This window comes from Orbicella faveolata, unplaced genomic scaffold (genome assembly GCF_042242905.1).
Source record: "Orbicella faveolata isolate gen_17 unplaced genomic scaffold, um_ofav_v1 contig_25, whole genome shotgun sequence".
Lineage (NCBI taxonomy): Eukaryota > Metazoa > Cnidaria > Anthozoa > Scleractinia > Merulinidae > Orbicella > Orbicella faveolata.
The window spans coordinates 1,521,912-1,545,860 of NW_028301553.1; the positions used below are offsets into that span (position 1 = coordinate 1,521,912).

The window sequence follows — 23,949 nt, forward strand, 5'->3', positions numbered from 1 at the left end:
TCGTTCGTTGCTCGGTAGGGTAGTTTTTGTTCTCAAACATTGACATGTAAATGATGTTTGGATTACAATTCAGGTTTAATTGCTTTTTGTAGACTTAAACACCACACTTCATTTTAACAACCGCTTTCGAGACCGTTTCTTCAAACGGCTTCTTTATCACTGTTTCTGCCACAGGAGATAACGGGCGGACCAAAACTGTTTTTCTTCTTCTAAAATTCCTCAGTAAAAGATAGAAGACTTAAAACTATCACCGATGAATGTTACTGTTTGTTTTGAAGCTTGTTTTTCTGCCCTCATTAATTTGCGGTTAGCAATCAAACTATCAGTTGAGGCTTTTTAATCTTTTGAAAAAGCTATCAGCTTTTTTCCGTTTTGGTAATAAAGTTAATTTAGAATGCTTACCGGCAGTTGAAATATGACAGTCAAGCCTTAGATTGTTATCATGACTGCTTGCACAAAATCTGCCGTCTGGCTGTTAGTAATTATTATAAGAGGTTTCGCTTTAAAGCTCTGGTCTAAGAAGAGAACTGAAACTTTAGAGTGAAGACCAAGCACAGGTAAAACACTATTATCATCTTAGAACTTGCTGAGCCCAAAGGTTATCTATGTTTTTATTCCTGGGGTTGATATTGTTCTTAAGATATATATTTTACTACGTTTGTTTGGTAGCTTACTAAGAATTCCCCCATTCACTTAAATTTCATTTCATAAGATCATGATACTTAATTTTTGTAACTGTACAAAACGCGACTGCAGCTAGGGTTTCTCGGTAAAATATTAAGCAACTGGGAATATTGCTTCAGTTCCATCTGTATGATACGCTGTGAACTGATAGCCAATTATATTTCACTTTTTCGTTAGCGAGATTAGTTAAGATTTCGGAAAGCATATCAATCGAAGGAACTTATCGATACAATATGCGGTCAACTGTCCGTGAAGCGTTTCAGAAAGTCGACGTTTTTTCAACTTTATCAATTATTATCACGTCTTAATGTTACTTACAAGGCTTTGCATCATCACTGGAAAGAATTCGCGAATGAAGGAATGCAATTATTGTCTCATAGTAAACAGTATTCTTAAAAATATAGATGTTGGATATCGTACAATGTCGATGTTATAGTTGATTATTTTGGCGATAATTCTTGTCATCTGAAACGGTCGTATCCTTATGATTACCATCTCACCGAATTCACTGGGTGTAATAAATTGAGCAAAATTTTTCTTGGAAGTCAGACCTAGAATTTAAAGGTATTTTATTGGTGGTTTATTTTATTGTTATACATTTTTATATTTTGATTTGTCTCATTACACGGTTAAATTAGCTCAAAGGGCCCATAGCTATGCCAATCAATATTTGGACCGATCAGTGCTTCCCTGTCTCCGCTAGGTTATATTGTAGTTTAATATTTTACGCTTCTAAAATCAATAATTGCATGTAAAAGGCAATACTTCCCCTCTTCCAACTTCTTTTCCTTCAGCTTTTCTTTGAACTCGTCTGACCTGTTTGACACTAAGTCGGCCTGCCATGAGAGTACAATGCGCGCTTGAAATTTACGGTGTTTTACCCGGCAGTCTGAGACAAGGAATTTCCTCTCTAAACATTTTCAGTCGTCTAATGTACTCTTATATCCAAGTTTGCTTGGAACTATGCTGGGAACACACTGACCCTTGGTGTTGTTGTACGGACCTCGTGGTTATCGCGCCCATGCCGTCTTAATAAAGCCATCGTGCTTGGCTTACACTGGGAAGCAAGTATTAAAAAGAAAATTTCAAGTCATTTATTACATAATTTCCACATTTTTCAGAGTTAGATATATCTGAAGTGATTCGTGTCTGTTTTGTATTGTGTTGCTGTAAGTTCAAATTCCTTCTCCGCATTTTTTTTATAAATGTGACAAGTCCTGATCAGTGAGAAGTTCAAAGGAAGCGAATAAATTTTTGTTTGCAAAATCCATTTGAGAACTCCAGAGCGCGATTTTAAATGATTTTGTTGTCCATTCCATGGAAAAAGCAAGAAGGCCTAGTGTATCGTTTTAATGGAAACCACAAGAAGAGATGCACCGTAGACACGCAATCAATGTGCAGTTAATCCGTGGTTACAAAAGGTGCGTACAAACCGAACGGAAAATATGTGGGTCGTTCTTATTGAGATCACGTGGTTTCAGGCAATTTGCCAAACTTCATTAACATATTGCTGCTTATTACCTGGATTATTCCAGAGTTAAATTCGTCATCACATTTGACATTGAGAGACCTCAGAGGGAGATTGCTTTATATTTCAAACTTCAAATAGTCACTTATTTTAATGAGTCCTTGTTAACGTGATGGTTTCAATCAGGGGAGCGAAAATTTACAGTTTACTGAGAAAATTACAAGCATTTCTTTTTCCCAGGTTCAGTGAAGCCCCGCCCCACGCACACCTTCTTAATACGGACACCCACTTAAAACGGGCAGTTTTCTTTGTCCCGACAACTAAAAAGCTCATATATTTTCTCTTAAATTAGCCCGCTTAATACGGACACCCGGATAATGCGGACACTTTATCATGCCCCTTTGTTGTCCATATCAACGGGGTTCCACTGTACTACTAGTACTACCTAATTATGAATGTTTTTGCCGATGTTGTAGGAAAACGTAAATCTAAGGCCAAAGATCACTCAATGATTCGTCCATCTCTCCCCCTTCCTCCCTTACTACTTACCTCTCCTGTCCCCCCTGTGTACCTTCGTTGTTCTTTCCTTCTTCCCTCCATTATTTCCTTGTTTGTTTGATTGTTTGTTCATACATTTGTTAGAGCTGTTGTTGTTGTTGTTTTGCTGGAACGAAAACAACAACCCGCAACAAAAACCCCATGAAAAGCAAGATATATGCATGTGTATTAATGGAGATGTTTTTCGTTTGTTTGCAGCGAACTTGCCTTGGAAACTGGACCATGAATTTTTTGACCAGCCTCTGTCTATTGATTTGTCTCACGATTTGTGATGGTATGCTTTTATTTTCTGATCCTTGCCAAAACGAATAACGAGGCATGAACAATTATTCCCTTACGCCTATGGAGACTGCAGTGAATTGAGTTTTGAGACTTCTATGGTTGTAGCACATGTTAGTTGTTCGGACATACGCCAAAATCCTTTCTGTTTTGCGCACAGTTAGAAACAAATCAAGAACACCTAACAAATAACTGTTGGGACAGTAATAAGGCCCTTAATAATTTTGTGGAAACCGTATACTTTTAGAAACATACAGTCCAAGAAGTTTTAGTCGGATTGTAAAATTCAATTTAAAGATAAGCATGGGAAAATTACAGTCACCGAAGAACAGTATAATACGTCAGATGAATTAGCTTCAATACTTAAGTTAGTTATTTAAATCCAGTCCTATACAACTATGTAGTAATATATTTATGTTTGAGTCACAGGAACTTATGTGAGGTCAGGGGCAGAAGACAACCAGGGTGTGGCTGCTCAATTCAAACGGGTATGGACAAGATACTTTCTTTTTTTCTTTAGATTAAACGGTCTTTCAGACTTGATTTTCGACTATTTTGTATACGAATTCAAATACAGGCTCGAGAAACTCAGAATCAGATGGCTTGTTTTATATGTCTTCTCTTTTCCTCCAAATTATGTATACATGAGTTAAAACGTGTGGAACTTGTTGGAAGCAATTACATTTCCTTTCCTCGTAGGACAACATTCATCTACGCATGAAAAGGCATGAACTTGAACAATACTTCGGTGCAAGCTCACCTGAGGAAGGTAACTATAATGTGACTTCAAGCAGTGCTCATCGTGCAGTGCTGTGTAGTGTAGCACGGCGTGGCTTAGTGTAAGACAGTGTCATTTATATGCGTGACGTTTTTTCACACAGTACCAGAATACGAAGTCATTTCTCCCATTCAAGTTGACAAAGCCAACAGGTTTCTTTCGCACAATCTTAACATTCACGCGAGGCAGAAAAGACACGCAGAAGAACCACATGTCTGGTACTATAATGTCAAAGCTTTTGGTATGTCACTGCATCTAAACCTTACTAAGAACGAAGAACTCATGTCACCATGGCTGACTGTTGAGCGACACGAGAATGGAACAGTTACTAGCGAGGATCCACCGCACAATACCTTCTTCAATGGTCACGTGAATTCGCAACCTGGGTCTTCGGTTGCCGTTGGTAATAAAAACGGACTGGTGAGTCCCGGATAAAATAAGATTTTCCGTGAAACAGGCGCCATATAGTCATATTCAAACTAAGTTTTCACAACTTTTCACCCTCGGAACCCACCGAATTAGACCAGTAGACCAAAAATATTGACGTGCCCTTTTGTGTATTTTTGTAAGCGTGCTGACCGAAACTGTTAAGAGCGCGTGATAGCACGTGCACGTGAATTCGAACACGTTCAAGTAAACTCCACTCGAAAAGAATTCTCGTGCACGTGATACTTTTTTTGAACAAGAATTTTTGTCTTTACTGTTTGCTGCTAGTTAGTTCACGAAGAAAGCTTGTTGTAAACTTGTTCAGAGAATTTTGAGGTGAGCGTAGACGTGGTGCGTAGAAAAACGCATATTGAGCCTAAAATGATAAGTCCCTGTGAACTCTTAGGCGAAAGATTCGAAAAGGGCAAGAAATAAAACGTGGAGTTTTACAACTAGGGATGATCAACACCAAGTTAGGCGACTAAGAAGGGTATGTCTTCGTATCCAAGTAATCATTGATCACTTGGACAAGAAGACAAGTAAATTTTTAATGTTTCAGATTTTATAACTTGTAAATGACGTAAATCTTTGTATTTTAGGAATACACGTACGAATTTTGAACGAGCTTTTATAGCTCTTCGACGTGACGTGTTCAAATAAAGGATTGTTTTTGTATTGTTGATGACGGACGTGTTATTTTTGTCCCTTCAGATGGGGATGATTCAACTGATGGACCAGACGCTCTTCCTTCAGCCACTCGCCAGCCATCTTGTATCTGACAGCAATGCTAAAGTAAACAACCACTTAATATACAGACGTTCAGTTGGCGAGAACACAGAAAACCAATATGAAGGTATTGAAATGAAAAACAAGTGACTTTTATAAAGGCTGGGTTAAAGTTCAGGATAGATCGGATTTTGAAAATTCTAACATGGTGTCGAGGTCTAAGGTACCAAAACGAAAGAAGCCACATTGAGGTGAAGGGATGATGAAATAAATCCTTTTAAATCATTGAAGTGTACTTAACTGACTACCAAAGGACATACATGTACGTGTCCAGTTACAAGCAGTCAGCTACTAAAACGTTGCGAATGAGCAGCTGTAACTGGGTACTGCTGTGATCGCGCTCCACTTACCGAGCCAAGCGAGGCGAGCCAATCAGAATCAATAATGTTCCGATTGATATGACTAGCGAAAGGATAGAGCCTTTGTTTATTACAAGACTTTGTTAGATAAGAGGGCCAATAACTAAGATCAACCAATAAGATCAGTTGTTCAAATTCCGGTCCAATATTCTCTAAGTATGGACCGGGCAGGCACTGTCCCGAATGACCCGCGCGATTACTATTGAATTATTTTCTGGTAGTTTTATGGCTTACGTTTCTGAAAGAACTTGCGTCCACATGAAAGATTCCTTTTGTTTTTCTTCCAACTCTCCAACAAAAAGTACTGTCAAGACCTCGGGCCGATTTTCTCCTAGTGCGGTCCTCGCGCTTGGTTAACAAGATATATCTGTACACCACAAACACCATACCTTTGCCTTCCAGTAGCAGTAAATCACACCTAACAACATCCTTCAATGTCTTCATTAATAGGTTTACCATCTGAGAAAACAATCAAACAAAATGACGATGATGATGACGATAATAGTCATAAGTTTATGGAGATTACTCTAGTTGCTGACAAAGACACAATACTCCACCACGGTGACGATACCGCGACACACTTGCTCATGCTCGCAAACTTGGTAAGTTTATGTCAATCGCCGTCCTGTTGGATTGCTGTTGACAAAACATACTGCGCTGACCACGAGATGGTGTGTTATCCGGAGGATAACGCTATCCACCATTTGAACATTAGAAGCCGAAAAAAAAAAAAAAATAGCCTCATCGCTGGTTACTGAAGCCGGGCTGTTAACAAGAAGCTGAAAAAAAAAACACACCACCTCCAACAGAGCAAAATGTTTTCCAATTTTGTCAGCGTCACAATAAACAAAGATAAAACGATCTACATTTTGCCATCTGGCTGAGTAATAAAACATGCCTAGTTTTTTGATCTTCAGATATCTTTCGGTTCCTGCGGCAGGTTAAATGATGGTTCAAAAAATTTCAACCACGTTGTCAAAAATAGAGTGAGTTTCTGTTAACACTCATAAGTTCTCTCGAGCCCCAAGTCTTGATTTGTTTGTTTGTTTGTTTGTTTGTTTGTTTTTGCACAGTATATCGTTTTAGTTTAGAAATTGATCAAAGTCTCACCAAAGATGCCATGATATGCAGAAAACTGCAAAGTGAGTGCTCACGTCAACGCTGGTGGCATCTAAAATAAGACAACCCCGTGGGGTGTAAGTAATAAGACAACGCAATCGGGAAAGTGATATCGTATCATTCCCCGGGAAGTGAAATCGGGTCGGCTTTATCACATCGATAACCACGCTTAATCCATAATCCCACCGTCCCCGCCGTCCCCCCCCCCCCCCGCACCCCTCGTCAACGCCCCTCCATTTTTCTATTCAACAATTAGGTCATGAGATCGCAAAAGTTGACGAGGGCGCAGCCAAAGTAAACTATCAAGAATAGAAATCGAAAGGGGATAATCTTATTGTTTTAGTATAAATCTACTAGTCTCGTTCAAAACTTTATCTAAATGCTCTTTACAGATACTTCAAAATCACAAAGAAGTGTCTGCCAGTTTGTTAACAAGCTGACACTGCTTGGCTACGTGATGTCTACCACAGAATAGATACTGAGTAGCGTAGCCAATCAGAGAACGGCATTCGGGATAGAACGCTAGTAGATTTATATCGAGAGGTGATTACGCGATAGAAATCTTGAGCTCATAATCTAATAGTAAAATCGGTTACAGATTTTAGCACAATCCTTCTTATTGGGTGTAAACAAATATGATATCAGAGCCTTCACAGTGCTGTACAATGATGAGTAATCACGCTAATCTTGTGTTGCAGGTGAACGCTATGTATCATCATGATTCTATCGGCAAGAAGAAAATCACCATCTCAGTTGTGCAGGTTAAGCTTGTCAAAGATGGAGTAAGTCGAAATTTTAGTTGCTCCAGAAACAAAAATAAGACATAAATGGTGCAAACATATCTAGGGCAGTGTAACTTGTTGTATGTTACTAACGTCCTCCGTATTTCTTTTATTGTTGAACCTCTCATCTCAATATAACTCCTAACTGCTAGAATTTAAATCAATACCTTCAGGTCCGTGTTAGGACAGGCTTGTTTGGTTTTGTATTACTTTTGAAATTCTTTTTTTTTTTTAGCGTGAAATGGGCTAGGCCACGTAAACCCGAGATGTTCTGTTAGGTTCTGACAGAAATAATCAAATAGAATTTCGATAAGCTTTAAAGGAGACTCAAACATGGCTCATCATAATTTATACTAGCGACAAACGCCTACGGAATAAAATAGTGAAAGCCCTACAGGGCCATTGTATAACCTGTTGCCTACCACCTGCGCTCTCCAAATTGATTGATACAGGCCACGTTCTACCACGCGTTAGGACAGATCGTTTAAAATAACTTTATTTAATTGCCCTCTTCATTTTAATTGCCCATTGTGTGTATTTTTACTTTCTGTTAAGCCTTTTTTATTGTAACAGTTCAAAGGGATGTTTTGAATCTTAGTTCTTAATAAAGACCATTATTATATAGCTGAATTCATTTTGTTTTTGTGTGCGGTGACGATTTCACGTTCAGTAGTACAATTCATCACTAGTTTGGATTTGGATCAGTGTTCAGAAACAAGAACAATTCTGACCTCCCAAACACCTGGTTTACAATTCGCTTTTTATTCCCAGCTTGACTATAATCAGAATTCTGGGAACCCAACAAAGCTTTCAGCTCTTAGGAACTGGGCAAAAAGTGTCAATATTCCAACATCAGATTCAAATCCCAATCACCCTGACGTCATAGCATTAATTTCCCGGTAAGATATATGTTAATTAACTGCTATTACCCAGGTGGCTTCTAGGCTCCCATAGGTTGTGCTGGCATAATCTTTGGCATTATTCGTCAATACGAGCATAATTTTCAACGATTTTCCAAAATTTCGTCCGCGGCAGCGAGTGCATACAGTGAGGTACATGTGTTTGCCAGTTTCTTATTTGTTGCATAGTTATTCTTACCAAATTTAAAGTAAAAAGTAATAGCATATTTTCTGCATTTTTTGCTATAATGAGCATAATTTACAAAAGCTAGCATAGTCATTAGCATAATTTTAGAAATATACGAGCACTACTTTTACGACCACAATCTATCGAGCCTAGTCGCTTCCTTCTTCTAAGACTGTGAAGATCTGAAGTTCTGCATATGTAAATATATGTATTTCCTAATCAAACATAAGGTGTAGTAAACCTCTTAAGCACTTTGAAATGTTTGAATTATTGCTGAATATGGGACTTTCTCTTCCCCACCCCTTCCCTCCCCCCCCCCCCCTCCCCCAACAGGTTTGTGTTTGACAGCTTTTACCTTCATTTTTTCACTGTCTTGCTGTTAGTTCTCTGATTATTTGCAAAATGTTTCTTTGGTGCCTTTTCACTGCTCCTTGCCTGTAAGTAATAAATCTGTAGACCTGGCTGCCTGCCCTGTTAACTCTCTAGTTATTTCAGGTAGCCAGGCCCATAACTTTATTTTAAATATACAACCTTGTAAAAATATTTCTGTCAGTCTAAGGGGTAATAAAGTTTGTTGTTGTTGTAACGTGTGTTTTGTGCTAATTTCGTCTTTTATTTTTTCTTACAGGGGAAGCATTGGAGGTAATTATTTTAGCTTCTGCTAAAGCTGAAAACGTTTTAGAAGATTATTTAAGTTTCTTAGCAGGGCCTTCCCCTACCTGAACACAACAATCGTATGTTTATTTTCTTAATTTTCTTCTTTTAATTTCAGGCTTGGCAGATTACAATACAATATGTCACAAAAACAAAATGAGCTTCGCGGTCAATGCTGATGGCATGGGATTCGGAACTGCTTTTATTCTCGCTCATGAAACTGGACACACGTGAGTTAAAAACGGGAATAACAGTGTGAGGTCTTTGTGAATGTGCAGAGCTAGAAGTTGATACTGACATATATATTGAGACAATCTGTATCATGTTTCATTAAACTCCTAATTTAACACTCCAGCTGTTCCCAAAAGAGCATAAGTTGGGATAATAACTTTAATAACTCTAACATCTTTACCCCTTTGTATACCTTTGCCTTATAAGGCAATAGAGAACTTTCATGGTTTATTTCTTGATTTTTCTAGATGCCTTCCAAGGAGGATAAATGCTCCTTTGATCCCTTTGATTTAATTGTATTGCTTCCTTAATTTATGTGTCACTTAAGTTCGTTTTATTTAAGTAGAAAGTTACCTTGTTACCTCAAATTAATCCCAAAAATAGTCCTTGCGCCATTTAAGCTAATGATTAAGTTCCTTGTCCCTGTAATTAGAAAGCCTGAGAAACTTTCATTAGTAGCCGATTATATCTATCTGTATTCTCAAAAACATAGCCACAGAATTTGACATGTCACTGATAATCTTGATACAATTCTGTCTTAGAGCTAGCTTTCGACACGCAGGTCTCAAATAAAAGGAAATAACTGTCCTGTATGCCTTTCGAGGCCAGAAAGACTAAATTCACGTTTTTTTCTGTACAATTTAATTAAGAGTGTGAAAGGTGAATTGATCAACAAGACACGAGCTTGGGACAAAGAAAAAATCTGACTCCCGAAAGGAATCGAACCGATGATCTCACGAACACCGGGCGGGCGCTCTATCCACTGAACTACGAGAACTCATGAAGAGAAACTTGGTCACTTAACAGAGTTCATATGTGTTCATGAGCGTGTTTTCAACATGAAATGGAGGTCTAAATCAAAACAAACGTACACTTATCAAAGTCCTTGCGGATAGCTGATCTATAGGTCTGCATTGTCCTAAATGGACTGAACAAGGGCTTCCCGGACATCGAGAACTGACTAAACTTCAAGATTAAACTTCAAGCAAACTGGGCCATAAATCTGAACAACCGAAAACTCCACATGTTTTCGGCGTCAATCATCGACCGGAAAACCACACATTGAATTCCCTCCGCGCTAGCGAATCACAGACAGCTCTGATTGTTAGCTATTCCGAAAACGTCTAAAATTGATAAAACAATGAAATATTACTCACATCAGCGCTCGATGATTCTGACTTGACTCTGTTCGTGGAAATGTTTTCCTCGTAAATAACAATGACCCGAATGTATTTGGTTTCATCGAGTACCCTTTCCATCACTACAACATTTTTTTTTTCGAGGTCTTGGGCCAGATCAAAGTTCAGGCCAAATATCGCCAACAGCAGCTAGAAATATCTTTTCAGTTTGACGTCTAAGCCGTAATTGGTGTGGCAGCTCTTTGCTGTCCAAAGCAAGCACAGCATTATCGCCACATTGCAAATTGCTTAATTAAGGGGATAAACGGCGACCCGTTAAATCTCAGGGCCGTTTCATGTACGACAATGGACGCCGCTAACCACCAAATCGTTAGACTTGTACCTTCACTGGACTTTATGATGTTCCCGGGAAGTCTTAAATAAATGAACCATGCAACAAGCAGTTCTCTACATTTCAGGCTAGATAAGCTTTACAAACTACTGCGTTAAGGAAGCAGAAAAAATTCAACAAAAAATATCAGGTTACATGAATGAAGGGGTTCTATACGGGTATGTTTTTGGAAAATCAGTCAGACAAATTTCTGCGATTAGAGGACATTTACGTTGTGATTTTGAAGTGCCACATGTGATTCAATCCTGGTCTTAGTTATATGCTTTGTTTTTACTCGTAAGGCTTGGCTTGAACCATGATGGGGGCTCAGCGAACTGTCCAAATTATCAATATATCATGTCTACATCCGTACCTGGTGGAAAAAGGGCGGGAACGTGGTCTCCTTGCTCTAGGCAGAGGATTGAAGCTCTGTTAAGGTAACTAAAATGCTGTCGACTGTTTTTCGTTAATTTAACAAGCAATATAATATTATTTGATGCTAGGAGATGTGAATTGTAATACATGCTCAGAAATCGGATTCAATACAGTGATTAAAAGAATGAAAAAAAGAAAAAAATCTCAAAGAAAGAAAACTAGTATGAATAATAAATACAAACAACTTTCAATTTCTCATCACGTGCACACAGGAACTTTGGGGAATTTGGGAAAAAAATAAAGTACGTAAAAGACAAAAATTCGAAGCCAGGGTCTGTTGTGATCGCTGGTGCGCTAAATGTCTGACAAAAAGCATAACTTTCCGGTATTACAAGTATTACCGGATAGCAAACAGGAATGTGCCTCGAAGTCATAGCTCCCTCTTACTAATTAAAACTAGTAACAGAGAAAAAATATACAATTTTATTCAATCGTCCTTTGTTTAAATCTGATCATTTGATTTGATCCTCTGTTTCCATTTAATTTGCTAGAAGCGGTGCATCCAGTTGTTTTGACGAGGTACAGCTTAAGCGCAGACCTTCTTATATGAAGGTCTTTAAGAAAGATCTCCCAGGAAGATTTATCACGGCAGATGAACAGTGTAAACAGCAATATGGAAAGGGAAACCGGCATTGTATACATAAGCAGGTAACAAAAACAAAATATAATTGGGTTTATATCGCATCAGGAAGAGCTTTGAAGTAACAAGGTTACGAATTTTATTACAGCTTGGTTTTCAGTAGTTCAAGAGTATAAAAACAAATACAGTAGAATCCCGATAACTCTAACTCGGATAACTCGAATTCCCGGCTAGCTAACTCGAACCAAGTCCTATTTTCCTTAGATTTGACCCCACTTTTCAGTCGTTTTTGCTCGGTTAGCTCTAACTCGGATAACTCGAATTCCCCGCTAACTCGAACTAAATTTCGTTTCCCTTGATAAAAATTTAACCCAATAAGTCGAATTCTGGTTCATGTAACTCACCAGGGATGTCATTCCATTAGCTTTTGTTGTCCTGTAGCCGGTAAAAACACTCAAAACTAACACCACAGCAATTTGATGTTAATCAGTGCAACCGACCGCTCACATATATGACAGTCATTTCCCGATGTTATGAGTCATACTGGATGCAGTGCCTTTAGCTGTCACGGTATACCGAAGTGCTGAAAAATCAGCAAACTATCAATTATTAGCATGGCAAGTTGGATATTCAATTGACCCCGATAACTCGAACCCCCGCCAACTCGAACTGTTTTTCGTTTCCCTCCAGAGTTCGAGTTACTGGGGTTCACCTTTAAGTAAAGTCTACATACGAGCCAAGTGGCCCATCACGCCCGAGATTATCCCGGTTTCCTTAGCATGAAGTGACTTGGAGTATATCTACTCTCCCCTAGATGGAATGCTAGTCCATTGCAGGGTTTACTCCTCATCATTAAATTCGCCGTTACCTCTTTGTAACGGCGAATTACTGCGAGAGTAAAGTGTCTTGCTCAGAAACACAATGTCCCCGGTCAGGGCTAGAACCCGGACCGCTCGATCTGGTGTCGAGTGCACTAACCATGAGGCCACCGCTCTACAAGTCAATTCTTGCTATTCTTTTATTTATTTATGTCTTCCTTGTCTTTTTATTTTCAGTCTGACTGTGGGGCGTTGTTCTGTACAGCCAACGGATATTCGTGCTATAGCAAAGTTGCTCGTCCTCTTGATGGAACGTATTGTGCAACAAGACACGTGAGACTCTTTAAATGCTTTAAACATTTATAATTAACGTCCGCCATCAGTTAACTCCCCAACAACAAAGACAACAGAAATACCTACAGTTTTCAATTTACAACTATGTCTGAATGATTGCCATGGTGGAAAATTACCAAGTTCTCGTGTACAGGCAGCTTTAAATTCTCAGAGATCACGGTAATGTTTGTCTTAAAAATTTGTGTGCATCCTCCAGTCAGCAGTCTGCTTGGCATTGACTTTGTGCTTGACATAAGGTCGATCAGGGCGGACACCTCCTAAGCTAAAGAGGAAACAGGTGGCTTGTCAGATCTTACCTGATCTGTCATGACTGAACTTACTAGGACAGCTAGAAAAAGGCTTAGGAATATTCGTCTTACAAAGAGTTCACTGTCTACTAAGGAGATACATGGCCGCGGCAAGGTCTAACACAGTCACGTTTCTTTTACAGTGGTGCATAAGCGGCGAATGTGTTGACGACGGGTCCCAGATAATAAATGGAGGATGGAGTAAATGGGGTTCCTACACTGCTTGTTCAAGAACATGTGGAGGTGGAATACAGTGGAGAACAAGAACTTGTACAAATCCACGGTATATCTGAAAACAGCTACAATGCACGTCCTTAAACGATGAAGGCTATTTTGTAATCACGTGATCCATCACAATTCTCTCGAATGGGACACCATTATACCCCTATCCTAAAAAGTAAATTATTATATCCAGGTTCCAGCCATCGAAAAGTGATATAAAACCCTTCCTCCTTTCCCCCGCCCCGCCTTTAAACTCTATGTTTCGATTATTTCATTGTTAGTTCGCTTGGGCTATTTTTATTAGCGGGTTGTAGTGAAGCACTGCTCTGAGCATAAAAGTAAAACCATTTCGAAATTGTGTTTTAATCATTTCTTATAAATGCTGGCATTCATCTGGGTCAATTGAACGGTCGTAGAATCTGCGACCATTAACTTGGAAAGAATACCAGTTTTCTGCATCAGGTGACACAATTATGCAGTTAGCTCATTCAATTTTATTGGACTTATTAGTCTTTTTGGTCTTAGGATTTCTTGTCAATTTTGAAGTCGTTAAAAGTAGAACATAGATGGAAACACTTATATCCAGCTATAGAAACACTCGAATAACTTGAGAGCTACTTACGCTAATAATAATTCTCTTTTGTTTCTTTAAGACCCCAAAGTGGAGGAGAAAATTGTAGAGGAAAGTCACAAGGATTTACTAGGATCTGCGAAAAAAGGGTGACAATACCTCACCAATTTCAGTTTTTTTCTCTCAATCAATGATTTAAATACCAAAGATATGAAATCAATTAATTAATTGATCTATTCATGAGACTGTCTGTCGGCAAGTATCGATAAATCTAAGCCAAATAGTTGATAGGAATTACTTAGATACTGATAAATTTGACACAGAAACAACCGTTATAGTCATCTCTATAAAGTTCTACCAACGTTGGTAGGTGAATCAAGAAAACCAACAACAACAACAACAACAACCATTTATTTGTACTCACAATTTATAAAATAATTACAATGAACATTAAATTAGTATAGAGTACTGCCTGCCCAAAATAACCATAAGGGCTAAAAAGAATGGGCGGACATTAAGTTACATAGATTATTTATATAGTTATCGGTTGGTAACACACTTACACACACACTCACAAATATAAAGATACAAACAAACCTGCTGCTACTTATTATTTTTGTCAAACATTATTTTTCTTTTTTTACGGCACCCGATGCGAAATAAAAAAGAGGATGTTTTTCGTAAAGAACTCAAATATGCACATCGGTCATCTCAGCCAAAGTGTTACGCAATACAATTCTGGAAACAAGTTGTACATATTTGGCCGAACATAACATAGCTTAACACTGGTTTGCCGCTTTAACATAACATGCCAGAAAATATGAAGTGGAAGAGATAGCTTTTTATGACATTATATACTACATTGCATGTGTCATAATTAATAGAGGGAACTGGTTATGAGGCCTGGCAAACATCAAATGAGCAAACAAATATTTCAAGATTTATGTTGGAAGGTCCACGACCGTGCACAATCTTTTGTTTGCGCTCATACACTATGCATGAATTACGTCACCAAAACGTTCCTATTGGTTAGTTCCTCAGTACGGAGTAAACAACTATTGTGTTTTGTACACGGTCAAGGCCAAAAACAGCGAACAAAAACATACAACTAAGAACTTTGTCGGGTTTTATAACCATTCCCCTTTATTAACTATGATTGTGTGATTGATACTAAATGACTTGATTATTCTACGAATTGTCTTTCCTTTTTCCCCACGACATCCATTCTTAATAACACGCTCCTTGAACTAAATATTTAGCTTTTTAAACTCGTTTAAGTTTAATTAAGTTTTACTCAGCACACGTAAATCGATGAGATGCCTCATAAATTATTGTTGGACTCGTTTTTTTCAACAGCCTTGTCCAGCTGGCTCCACAAAATACCGAGATCTTCAGTGCAAGAAATTTAGTGCAGATTTTGTTGCATACTACAGGGGAGGAAAAGGTAAATATATTTAGAAAAAAAAAAACATCAATTTATCAGTTCGGATTTAAAAGCCAAATTATGTGGGGGTTTTTTCGGGTAGTTTTGGTGTCGAAATGAACTAAGTTTAAGGATATTATCACAAGAATTAATAACTGGATAGGTGAGGCTATTTTACCTATTTAGCTCTATCTAATAACGCTTAAATCTCTTGGTGCTTATTCATTAATTCCCCAGGAATATTTTCAACATTGCGAAAACTGTATATGTTTACCTACGAGTTTACCTAAAGCTCAAGTTTTTTTCATTGCAACTCTTTAACATTTTTATCGATTATCGCGTCATTAAGAATAATAAAATCCTACATGGTGGGCATCCTGACATCACATCACATCACATCACATCGCATCGCATCACGTCACGTCACGTCACGTCACATCACATCACGTCACGTCACATCACATCACATCACTGCTACCAATTCACTAGATCCTCTAGATTAATATGGAAGCTTTATGTTGGTATTAGGTTTCCAAGAACTCTGCTTGTAGCAACGAAAATTTAAGGAGGTAATTTTATCAACCCTTAACTTTCGCATGAGTTTGCACCGTACCACCAAGTGGCAATTTTGATGTTATTTCTTGTTTTCCGTATTGTTGGCTGTAATTGCTATTTAAGCTTGTGTGTAAAGATATAGTCCCGGCGTGATTAGCAAAATGTCAGATTGATCCATGATTCAAAGCCTTATAATAATCAGGTAAGAAAGAATTAATGTTGTCTGTGAAAGTTTTCAGGGCTTGCTAATGTAAAGCAATAATACTTTTATTTTAGATACCTGTACATTGTTTTGCCGAAGAGGAAATCTCCTTTATGTTAAGGGTTTAGTAAAAGACGGGACAAAATGTCTCCACGGTGTGGAAGAGGGTAACGACGTTTGCATTGGTGGAAAGTGCATGGTATGATGCAACACATTTCATGCTTGAACCTATGTTAGGATCCCTAGCATATAGTATGGTTTGATCACAGACACGAGGGACGGCGGAGTGGAGACAACCGTGAATTAGACGTCAGGCTAATAAACTTAGAACGGGTTGTTAACGGAGTACTTTAGGCATACAATGAACGAACGAAAGATCGAGCGAACGAATTGAAACGAATGAATGAAAGCGCATGGCAGAACTAATTCACTAATAATATTCCCTCCGCCCAATGATCCTCCACCGCAAGCTAACTAGAGACTTTTGTATGAAAAATTAAAAGTACAATTCCTCGCCTGACAGCAGGTCTATGTTCTTCGCATTTGGCAACCAAAATCTTCTGTTGAGTATCTGCTCCCTGTAACTCATTAAATAATTTTAAAAAAACATCAATCACCCTCGAACTATTGGGCATCGAACTTTTAAATTTTCCCATACATTTACTGCAACTTTTGCTCTACTTTTCCCTCAAGCAAGATGGCGTCAGGAAACGTGAAAAGGTCTACTGAGTAATTATTTAAAGGAGAAAGTCACTTCAAAAAACTTCTATTTTGTCTCCACGCGTATAGCAAGTAAACATTGGGTTTTTGCACTCACCGAAGTTTCAGCCTCTTAAGAGTCTGCTATCGTGAAGAAATTTATCTCGAAAGAAGCCCAAAATTCGACTTTGGAGGACGCCATTCTGAAACTGTACTTGGCAGTCAGGTTGTCTTTATGTGATGTCATTCCGTCCAACTCGAAATTGGCGGTAAGCAGAAAAACCTGCAACTGATTTGGCATCCTTCACAAGATCAGCAAAATGTATTTTTTTTCAAACGATTATCCACGTCACTATCTTCACTGCTATCATTTTCGGGTTTTGGGGCACGTGTGGCTCAAAATGACACTGCCCAGAGTGGTAGTTGAAAGGCTTCTCGGAAACCATCGGGACAAAATCCCTTCGGGACGGAAAGACGTCACGAAAACGCGGCCTGGCTGCTGAGTGCTGTTTAAAATGGCGGCGACGATCCCAGGTTTTGGGTTTATTTGGAGAAGAATTTCACGAGGAAAACCTGCACTTTAGAAGCTGAAACTTCGGTGCGTGGTTTTTATTACCGTTTTATTAGCCTATTTTAGGGGTAGCATTATCCTTTAAAATTTTACCCCGTTCCATCGAAGTATACAGTAGCTCGATACTAGTCTGATTGGATCCTGATTATCAATTTACTAAAACTTTTAACACAGACATAATAGTTACAGATAATATCTAGATGACATTAATATTATCTTATAGCCTGTCGGGTGCGATTTCAACATCGGATCTGGCTTTTCATTTGATCGTTGTGGAGTTTGCAATGGAGACAGCACCAAATGCACTAAGGTGATGCTCACCTACACTGATGACTGGCGTGAGAAAGGTAAGAAACGTAAAATTAAGTAAAATTACGATAGTCACATCAGCCTTAGCTGGTTTTCGTGCCGTTGTTTCTTTGTGGAAAACCGAAGAAAAGTCTTTGGGACAAGGCGAAAACCAACAACAAACTAAACCCACATATGGCGCCGAGCCGAAATCGAATCGAACCCGGGCCATGTTGGTGGGAGGCTGAACGCCCTCACCACAGCGTCATCCTTGCTCCCCAAACACACCGACTTGTTTGGTCATACTTGTTTATATCTTAACAAGGTGCTTTAGATACGAGGGCTCGAATTTCCCAACTTATTCCCTTACTCTGTCGCGCAGAAGCATTTAATTTCTAAGTTGTAGCTCACGTTCATAAATTTTCAACTAAATTATATTTTGCTCGGTACAATCACAGGAGTTGACAACGCGGACCTTATGTGTGTGGTTCCCAAGGGATCAAAAAATATATGGGTGTTCGAAAAGGCTGCTGATAAAAATAATATAGGTGAGAAGTAGATTTTGTATGTGGTCGTAAAAATTAGCTACCCAGCCACACAGTGCTTCGTTTATATATTTCTGTACATTTATTTTAACACTAACACACTTTTTTCTTTTTATTTACCGTCAGGTGTACAAGATGCCAAGAAAACCTACCTCATAACACCGCCTAGAGCTACAAAGATCAATGCAGCTGGTAGCACAATCACCTATGGTAGAAAATCTAACAAAGAATTTGTGTATATTCCTGGACCAACTAACCAGCCCTTTAGATTCATGGTAAGAAACATAACTAGAACCATCTTTTGTTTAATTTAATGGATGGTGTTAGCATATGAGCTATATTTCACTGCTACATCAACATCGATTGCAATTGACGTTAAGCAGCTCTGAACTATGTGATTATATCAAAATTTGTCTAATTTTACACCATATCAAAAGCTCAGCAAAAAGAATATTGACTGATAATCTCATTCAAGCCATTGTCCTGCTGAAGATCACTTATGGACTGCAAGGGTATGGAGTGAGTATAGCGGACCTGGATGCTGTTCAGAGTTTCCTCAAAAGATATTACATCTTTTTCAATCTTTATAGTTCGTGTATAACAGGGGCATAAACAATGGAGCTGTTTGCAGTTACCTAAAAAGAAAGAAATCAGTGATTAGTTCAAGCGACGTTGAGTGGATCATTGATGAGAAGACAGGATGGTCAACGTGTTCTGAGGATTGCGCTGGAGGTAAAGGCTAGATCTGGTCCACAATGCGTACGCATTTATGAGACTACCTATATTTTAATTCCAAAATATATATATATATATATATTCAGACACCTTGCCCGTTGCCAGTTTTGTTCCTGCATTTCACGCACGTCACAAAACTCAGAAACATGCACAATGGTAGCTGCAATTCAGTATTAACAGTCCGGTAAACATAGACACGGACACAGGTACCTACAGTGGACTTTTTCTAAAGTCCTTTTATCTCGAACTCGTCAGTTATCCTGAACTCTCCGCTATCTCGAACTCAAATCATTTTATTCATATGCGTTATCACTCCGAAAGATATTTTTGTACAGTTCAATTTTACTATGCAATGAAGTAGTTAAAAAAAAATTGCAGAAAAAAACTTAATCAAGTATCCAAGAACGAACTGGCTCTGCGATAAGAAAAGGACGCAGCTAAATAACTTGAGATACTATTTAACGTCAAGATAATTAAAAGCGAGAGTTTTTGAAGAGCTCACATGTTAATTCCAATATCGGCCAGTAACTTACAGGAATCTACTACAAATTAAAACCATACAAGTGTTTTGTATTGATGTTTTATTCGCAGGAAAAAAAACTCGACAAGTAAAGTGCAAACGAAAGGATGATCAATCAATAGTTGCAGATAAGATCTGTGAAAAAGGTGCCGACAAACCACAAGATGAGATGCCGTGTAATACTCAAGCTTGTACTCCAAGGTTTGTCAATGAACTGTGCTCCGCCGAATGGCTAACGATTCACAACTTAACTTCACCTTCACAAACTCGCTACTTTGCTTAATTTACCTTTGTCAACAAATCGGCTAAGTGTATCACTCGCCCGCTGACCTAGCGCAACCATCGTTTTTTCGAAATTCGCACACAAGTTTAGTTAATCTTTGAATATATAAAATGCTCACTCTAACTTTGAGAATTAGAATAAAACCTAACTCGCATACTGACCACAGGAGTGACTCGATGTTTCCCAAGCCCCGAAGAAAGCATAAGTTCCATCAAATTAAACTATGTCCCCATGTCTGAAACAGATGGCACCTGACTGGATGGAGCTCCTGTTCAAAGACATGCGGACGTGGTGTAGTGACGCGTGAACTGTCCTGCAGAGAAAAAGTGAGTCAGGACCCAGAAGAATACAAAACCGTGAGTGAAAGCAGCTGCAAGGAACCAAGACCAAAGGAGCTCCAGAGAGCTTGCTATAAAGTAGCCTGTCCTGCTGAATGGGTTCCTTCTCCATGGGGAGAGGTAAAACCGTTGTCTGTTTGACGTGTTCTTATACATATACATTCTTCGATATTTTATAGTAGTTATATAATCTAAGATAGTTTAGTTTAATATTTACACCCAATTGCACATTTTTCTGTGTTATTTTTTTTTTCTCGGCGCACCTGTAAACTAGCTGGTGCGTCTTGTAGACTCTACTTATCAAGGGTATGGGACGCACCGTTACCATAGCTAAGTGTGTGTCCAAGTAAAATAATCTCTCTCTCTCTGTCTATGTCTATGTGTTCTCAATTTGTATGCATGCAGGTAATAATCTGTATTTTTGATGCCAAAAGAACGATACTGTCGAGTGAGTAATATTTCGGGTGCAGTTTGGGAATGTCATTTTTACTAAAAGTGTCATTACTAAAGCCAAAATTAGAATTGACCGGATGCTAAACACTTATACCACAGGGTTCCACTTAACAGATGCATGCCCCTTAGTAGGTGGGCACTTGGAGGGAGAACCCATACATACATACACTGTAGTAATAAAGCTTTGAGTAACATCTAAAGCCTGGGTCTGTATTACCAACGTAATGCATACATACAACCTTTATAAAGACACGATTACATGGCAAAAGTTTCAGCTTGTGTGGTCGCGTACCAGCTAAATAAAACAAATAACAATTATCAAAGTTCAATGTTTTGATTTACAATAAAAAGGAAAAATCTACATCAAAAAAGATACGGAAAAAACATCTTATAGGAAAAAATAAACGCTATAACATGACGTTTCGGTGTCATCTTGTCGCCATTACCACCTAAGTTAGTATATGTCTGAACTGAACGACTTTAGTCTGCATTTGATAATGGCCACAAGGTGACGTATATTTTTCCTTTGAGATCTACATTAAACTAGGAAGTTAGACAACACTTGTTAAGATTAAAAACATTTAATTTCCATTAGTCTGTAATTAGTCGTTTGTGAAGATTTTTCACAAAAGACTTGAAGCTACTTTTTTTTATTAATTTTTTTATATATATATATAACAAACTTTTATTTGCATACAATACAGTCAGTTACATAACTTACACTACTAACACTCACGCAACTAACATTACAGTACATCTACGTATACAGCTTGAAATACAAACACAGCTAAAGACTTGAAGCTACTTGATGTTTCTGCAGTCAATTAAAAGACCGATCCATCACTAAGAATGTCCTAATGCATTCCAAAGGACGGCCCCTCCGTACAAAAGATAGAATTTTGCATGTATTTTGAAGAAAAACTCGGCGATACGAGTACGTGCTTCATTCAAAGCAGATCTACAGTTGCGGTTCATCAATTGTTTAACCAGACCATGTACGAGTAATCCAAAGTATCCTTTACAGAGAAGTTCAGTTAAAGAAACCTTATATAGATGTGCCGAGTTGCTCTACTTGGCTGTTGCTAAGATCTCTTCCGAGGGCATGTCCGATGGTAAAACGAAAATAATCCTGGCAATACGGCAGTTTTCTCTTTCTAATGCTCTGAATAACTCCGCCTGATTATCTCCAACCCAGACAGCCATCGCGTACGTTGTAGATTATCATTATTATTATGATGATGAAGATGATGATGAGGTAAATCCTTAAATTTTTCTCTTTTCAATTATGGTGTCGAGTTCAGTCCATGAGCTTAGCGCAGTCATAAGTCTGCTTGATTACTTGATGGAGAGAGTCCTCCTAAGTATGTGAGCAGTTCCAAGTAGGACGATTAATTTATTATTATTATTTTTATTATAATTATTATTACTATTATCATTATTATTATTACTATTATTATTATTACTTTTATTTTCATCAAAATTTTAGTCTATGATAGTGGAATGTGTGAAGATTTGCAAATAGGTTTTCTGAGGAGATTTCAATGAAGTTCTTCTTCTTATTATTATTATTATTATTATTATTATTATTATTGGTAGAATATCCCTCAGGTAAAAAGACTCACATATATGTTTGGGAAAAAACTCTGAAATTCTTCGAAATAACTATTTTACTTGTAAAACGTTGATTAATGTTGCTTTATTCATTATTTTTGTGGCAGTGTTCTAAAACCTGTGAAGGTGGTATTATCATCCGCACTCTGAGCTGCAAGAAGCTGAACAGCGATGGTCAATATAGCGCAGTGCCAAAAGTCTTTTGTGAAAACGCAGTCAAGCCGCCTGTATCGGAGGAATGCAATTATGACGTTCCCTGCTCTGGTTTGTAAAGCCTCGGTATGCTTACAATAATTAGATTTCTTACGTATATCAAATTTATTCAATAAAATACGACTAATATCTCAATTAAGGGGGAACTCTTTAAGCTATAGAGGCCCATTCACCTAAAACGTTTGAATAGGAGCTTTAAAGTTTCGGCCATTTCGCTTTTATCTTTTATCTTTTAAACTTGTAGTAAAAGGAAATACATATACTCAAAGGGAATCTTATTTTTCTCCTTTAACCGGGAAGCCTCCATGTTAGCCAATAACTAAGAGGATCACCATCATTATCTGAGAACATTTTAGTTTTTGTTTTGTCTTTTATCCGTCCATCTTGACTGGTTAATGTATCTATTTGTTCTTAAAATATTTGACGCTTTCATATTATCCTTATATATAAAATTAATGCGAACCCGACACAAAAAGCTTGGATATCTTAGACGTGCAAATTCCACCTCTTTTCAAACCTGAATGAATTTGATGGAAATTGATGCCGCAACGTAACAAAATCCAAACATTGTCAATAAAGTAAAACTAAGCAAACGTTTTCATTGAGATAACAGTTCTGCACTCATTCCTGATTTCCTTTATTGTTTAAAATGTTTTAGATGCTCGTGGAAACAATTATTTTCCGTTTCAATGGGCCACGTGCGATATATATTAATATTCCAACATGGCTCCGAGGCTTTCGGGTCAAAATTGTAATTTTCATAAGTTTCTTTTGTCTCTCAATTCCTAAAAGAGACTTAGATACCAAGAAAACAACATTAAATATAGAAGTTTGTCCTGAAAGCCTCGGAGCCATGTTAGAATATTGATTTACCAAACGTGGCCTATTGACTCAGTAGAATTCACTCTTGTCTTGCTTCCTACAGCTTTGATTGTGTCACTCCGTGATATATAATTTTAATAAAATTTACATTTAACGCAATTAATATTCTTTTTATATATATATAGACACAGGTGGTAAACCAAACAAGAGAAGAAGACGTAATAAAAGAAAAAGATCAAGAAGAAGATGAACTGTGATAAACGTCCTACAAGTCGTTTCTTGATTTAATGTTTTATTGTTAGTTGCATGCTTTTGCAATGTTGTAAGAATTTATAACCATGCAAATAAAGCTACTTGTTGACAATGTTAAAGCATTAAAATGATAATAATTAAAAGATATGAAGCCACACGAGTAGTTTTATCAAACTAGCACTGATTACACTAAATTATTCGCTCTTTTAATAAACGAAGCTTGAAAATAGCTTCTTCTGAAAAATGGGTCCGCAATGCGAACTTGTGTGGGATTTCAGTCAAATAAAAGTTGTTGCGCTATGGATAAATCAGAGAAATTGTAGCTTTACAGTGGATATTTATACATTTTGTCTTGTTTTAGTGACGGATTTCGAGTAAAGATACCGTACAGGAGTACCCAACGACAGTTTTGAAGAAAATCCACCGTACGGTCTGCTTAACATTACCCGAGTG

The 23,949-nt window shown here is 37.9% G+C and overlaps 1 protein-coding gene across 2 annotated transcripts; it reads left to right on the forward strand.

Annotated features, from left to right (window-relative positions):
* The first annotated feature begins 429 nt into the window (after positions 1 to 429).
* Positions 430 to 23,609, forward strand: LOC110040131 (A disintegrin and metalloproteinase with thrombospondin motifs 6-like). Of its 2 annotated transcripts, none has more exons than XM_089293658.1 (26): positions 430 to 557; positions 2,909 to 2,984; positions 3,419 to 3,477; positions 3,689 to 3,758; positions 3,871 to 4,187; positions 4,905 to 5,046; positions 5,789 to 5,940; positions 7,156 to 7,239; positions 8,011 to 8,138; positions 8,954 to 8,967; positions 9,098 to 9,209; positions 11,022 to 11,156; positions 11,646 to 11,802; positions 12,790 to 12,885; positions 13,337 to 13,476; positions 14,069 to 14,135; positions 15,343 to 15,430; positions 16,241 to 16,365; positions 17,660 to 17,783; positions 18,183 to 18,272; positions 18,396 to 18,544; positions 18,860 to 19,001; positions 19,596 to 19,725; positions 20,052 to 20,265; positions 22,317 to 22,473; positions 23,430 to 23,609. In XM_089293658.1, exons 2-26 carry the CDS (start codon positions 2,933 to 2,935, stop codon positions 23,492 to 23,494), a joined length of 3,009 nt encoding a protein of 1,002 aa, XP_089149784.1. In that variant the 5' UTR covers positions 430 to 557; positions 2,909 to 2,932; the 3' UTR covers positions 23,495 to 23,609. The 2 variants fall into 2 exon arrangements, with proteins under 2 accessions (XP_089149784.1, XP_089149785.1); XM_089293659.1 differs by having other exon boundaries at positions 431 to 557; positions 22,317 to 22,488.
* The last annotated feature ends 340 nt before the right edge of the window (positions 23,610 to 23,949 follow it).

Bases quoted from the DNA above. Each gene is read 5' to 3' on its own strand.
- LOC110040131 (XM_089293658.1), top strand. From the start codon at position 2,933: ATGAATTTTTTGACCAGCCTCTGTCTATTGATTTGTCTCACGATTTGT. The intron at 7,240-8,010 runs GTAAGTCGAAAT...TTTTATTCCCAG, and splicing joins TTAAGCTTGTCAAAGATGGA to CTTGACTATAATCAGAATTC. The intron at 16,366-17,659 runs GTATGATGCAAC...ATTATCTTATAG, and splicing joins GCATTGGTGGAAAGTGCATG to CCTGTCGGGTGCGATTTCAA.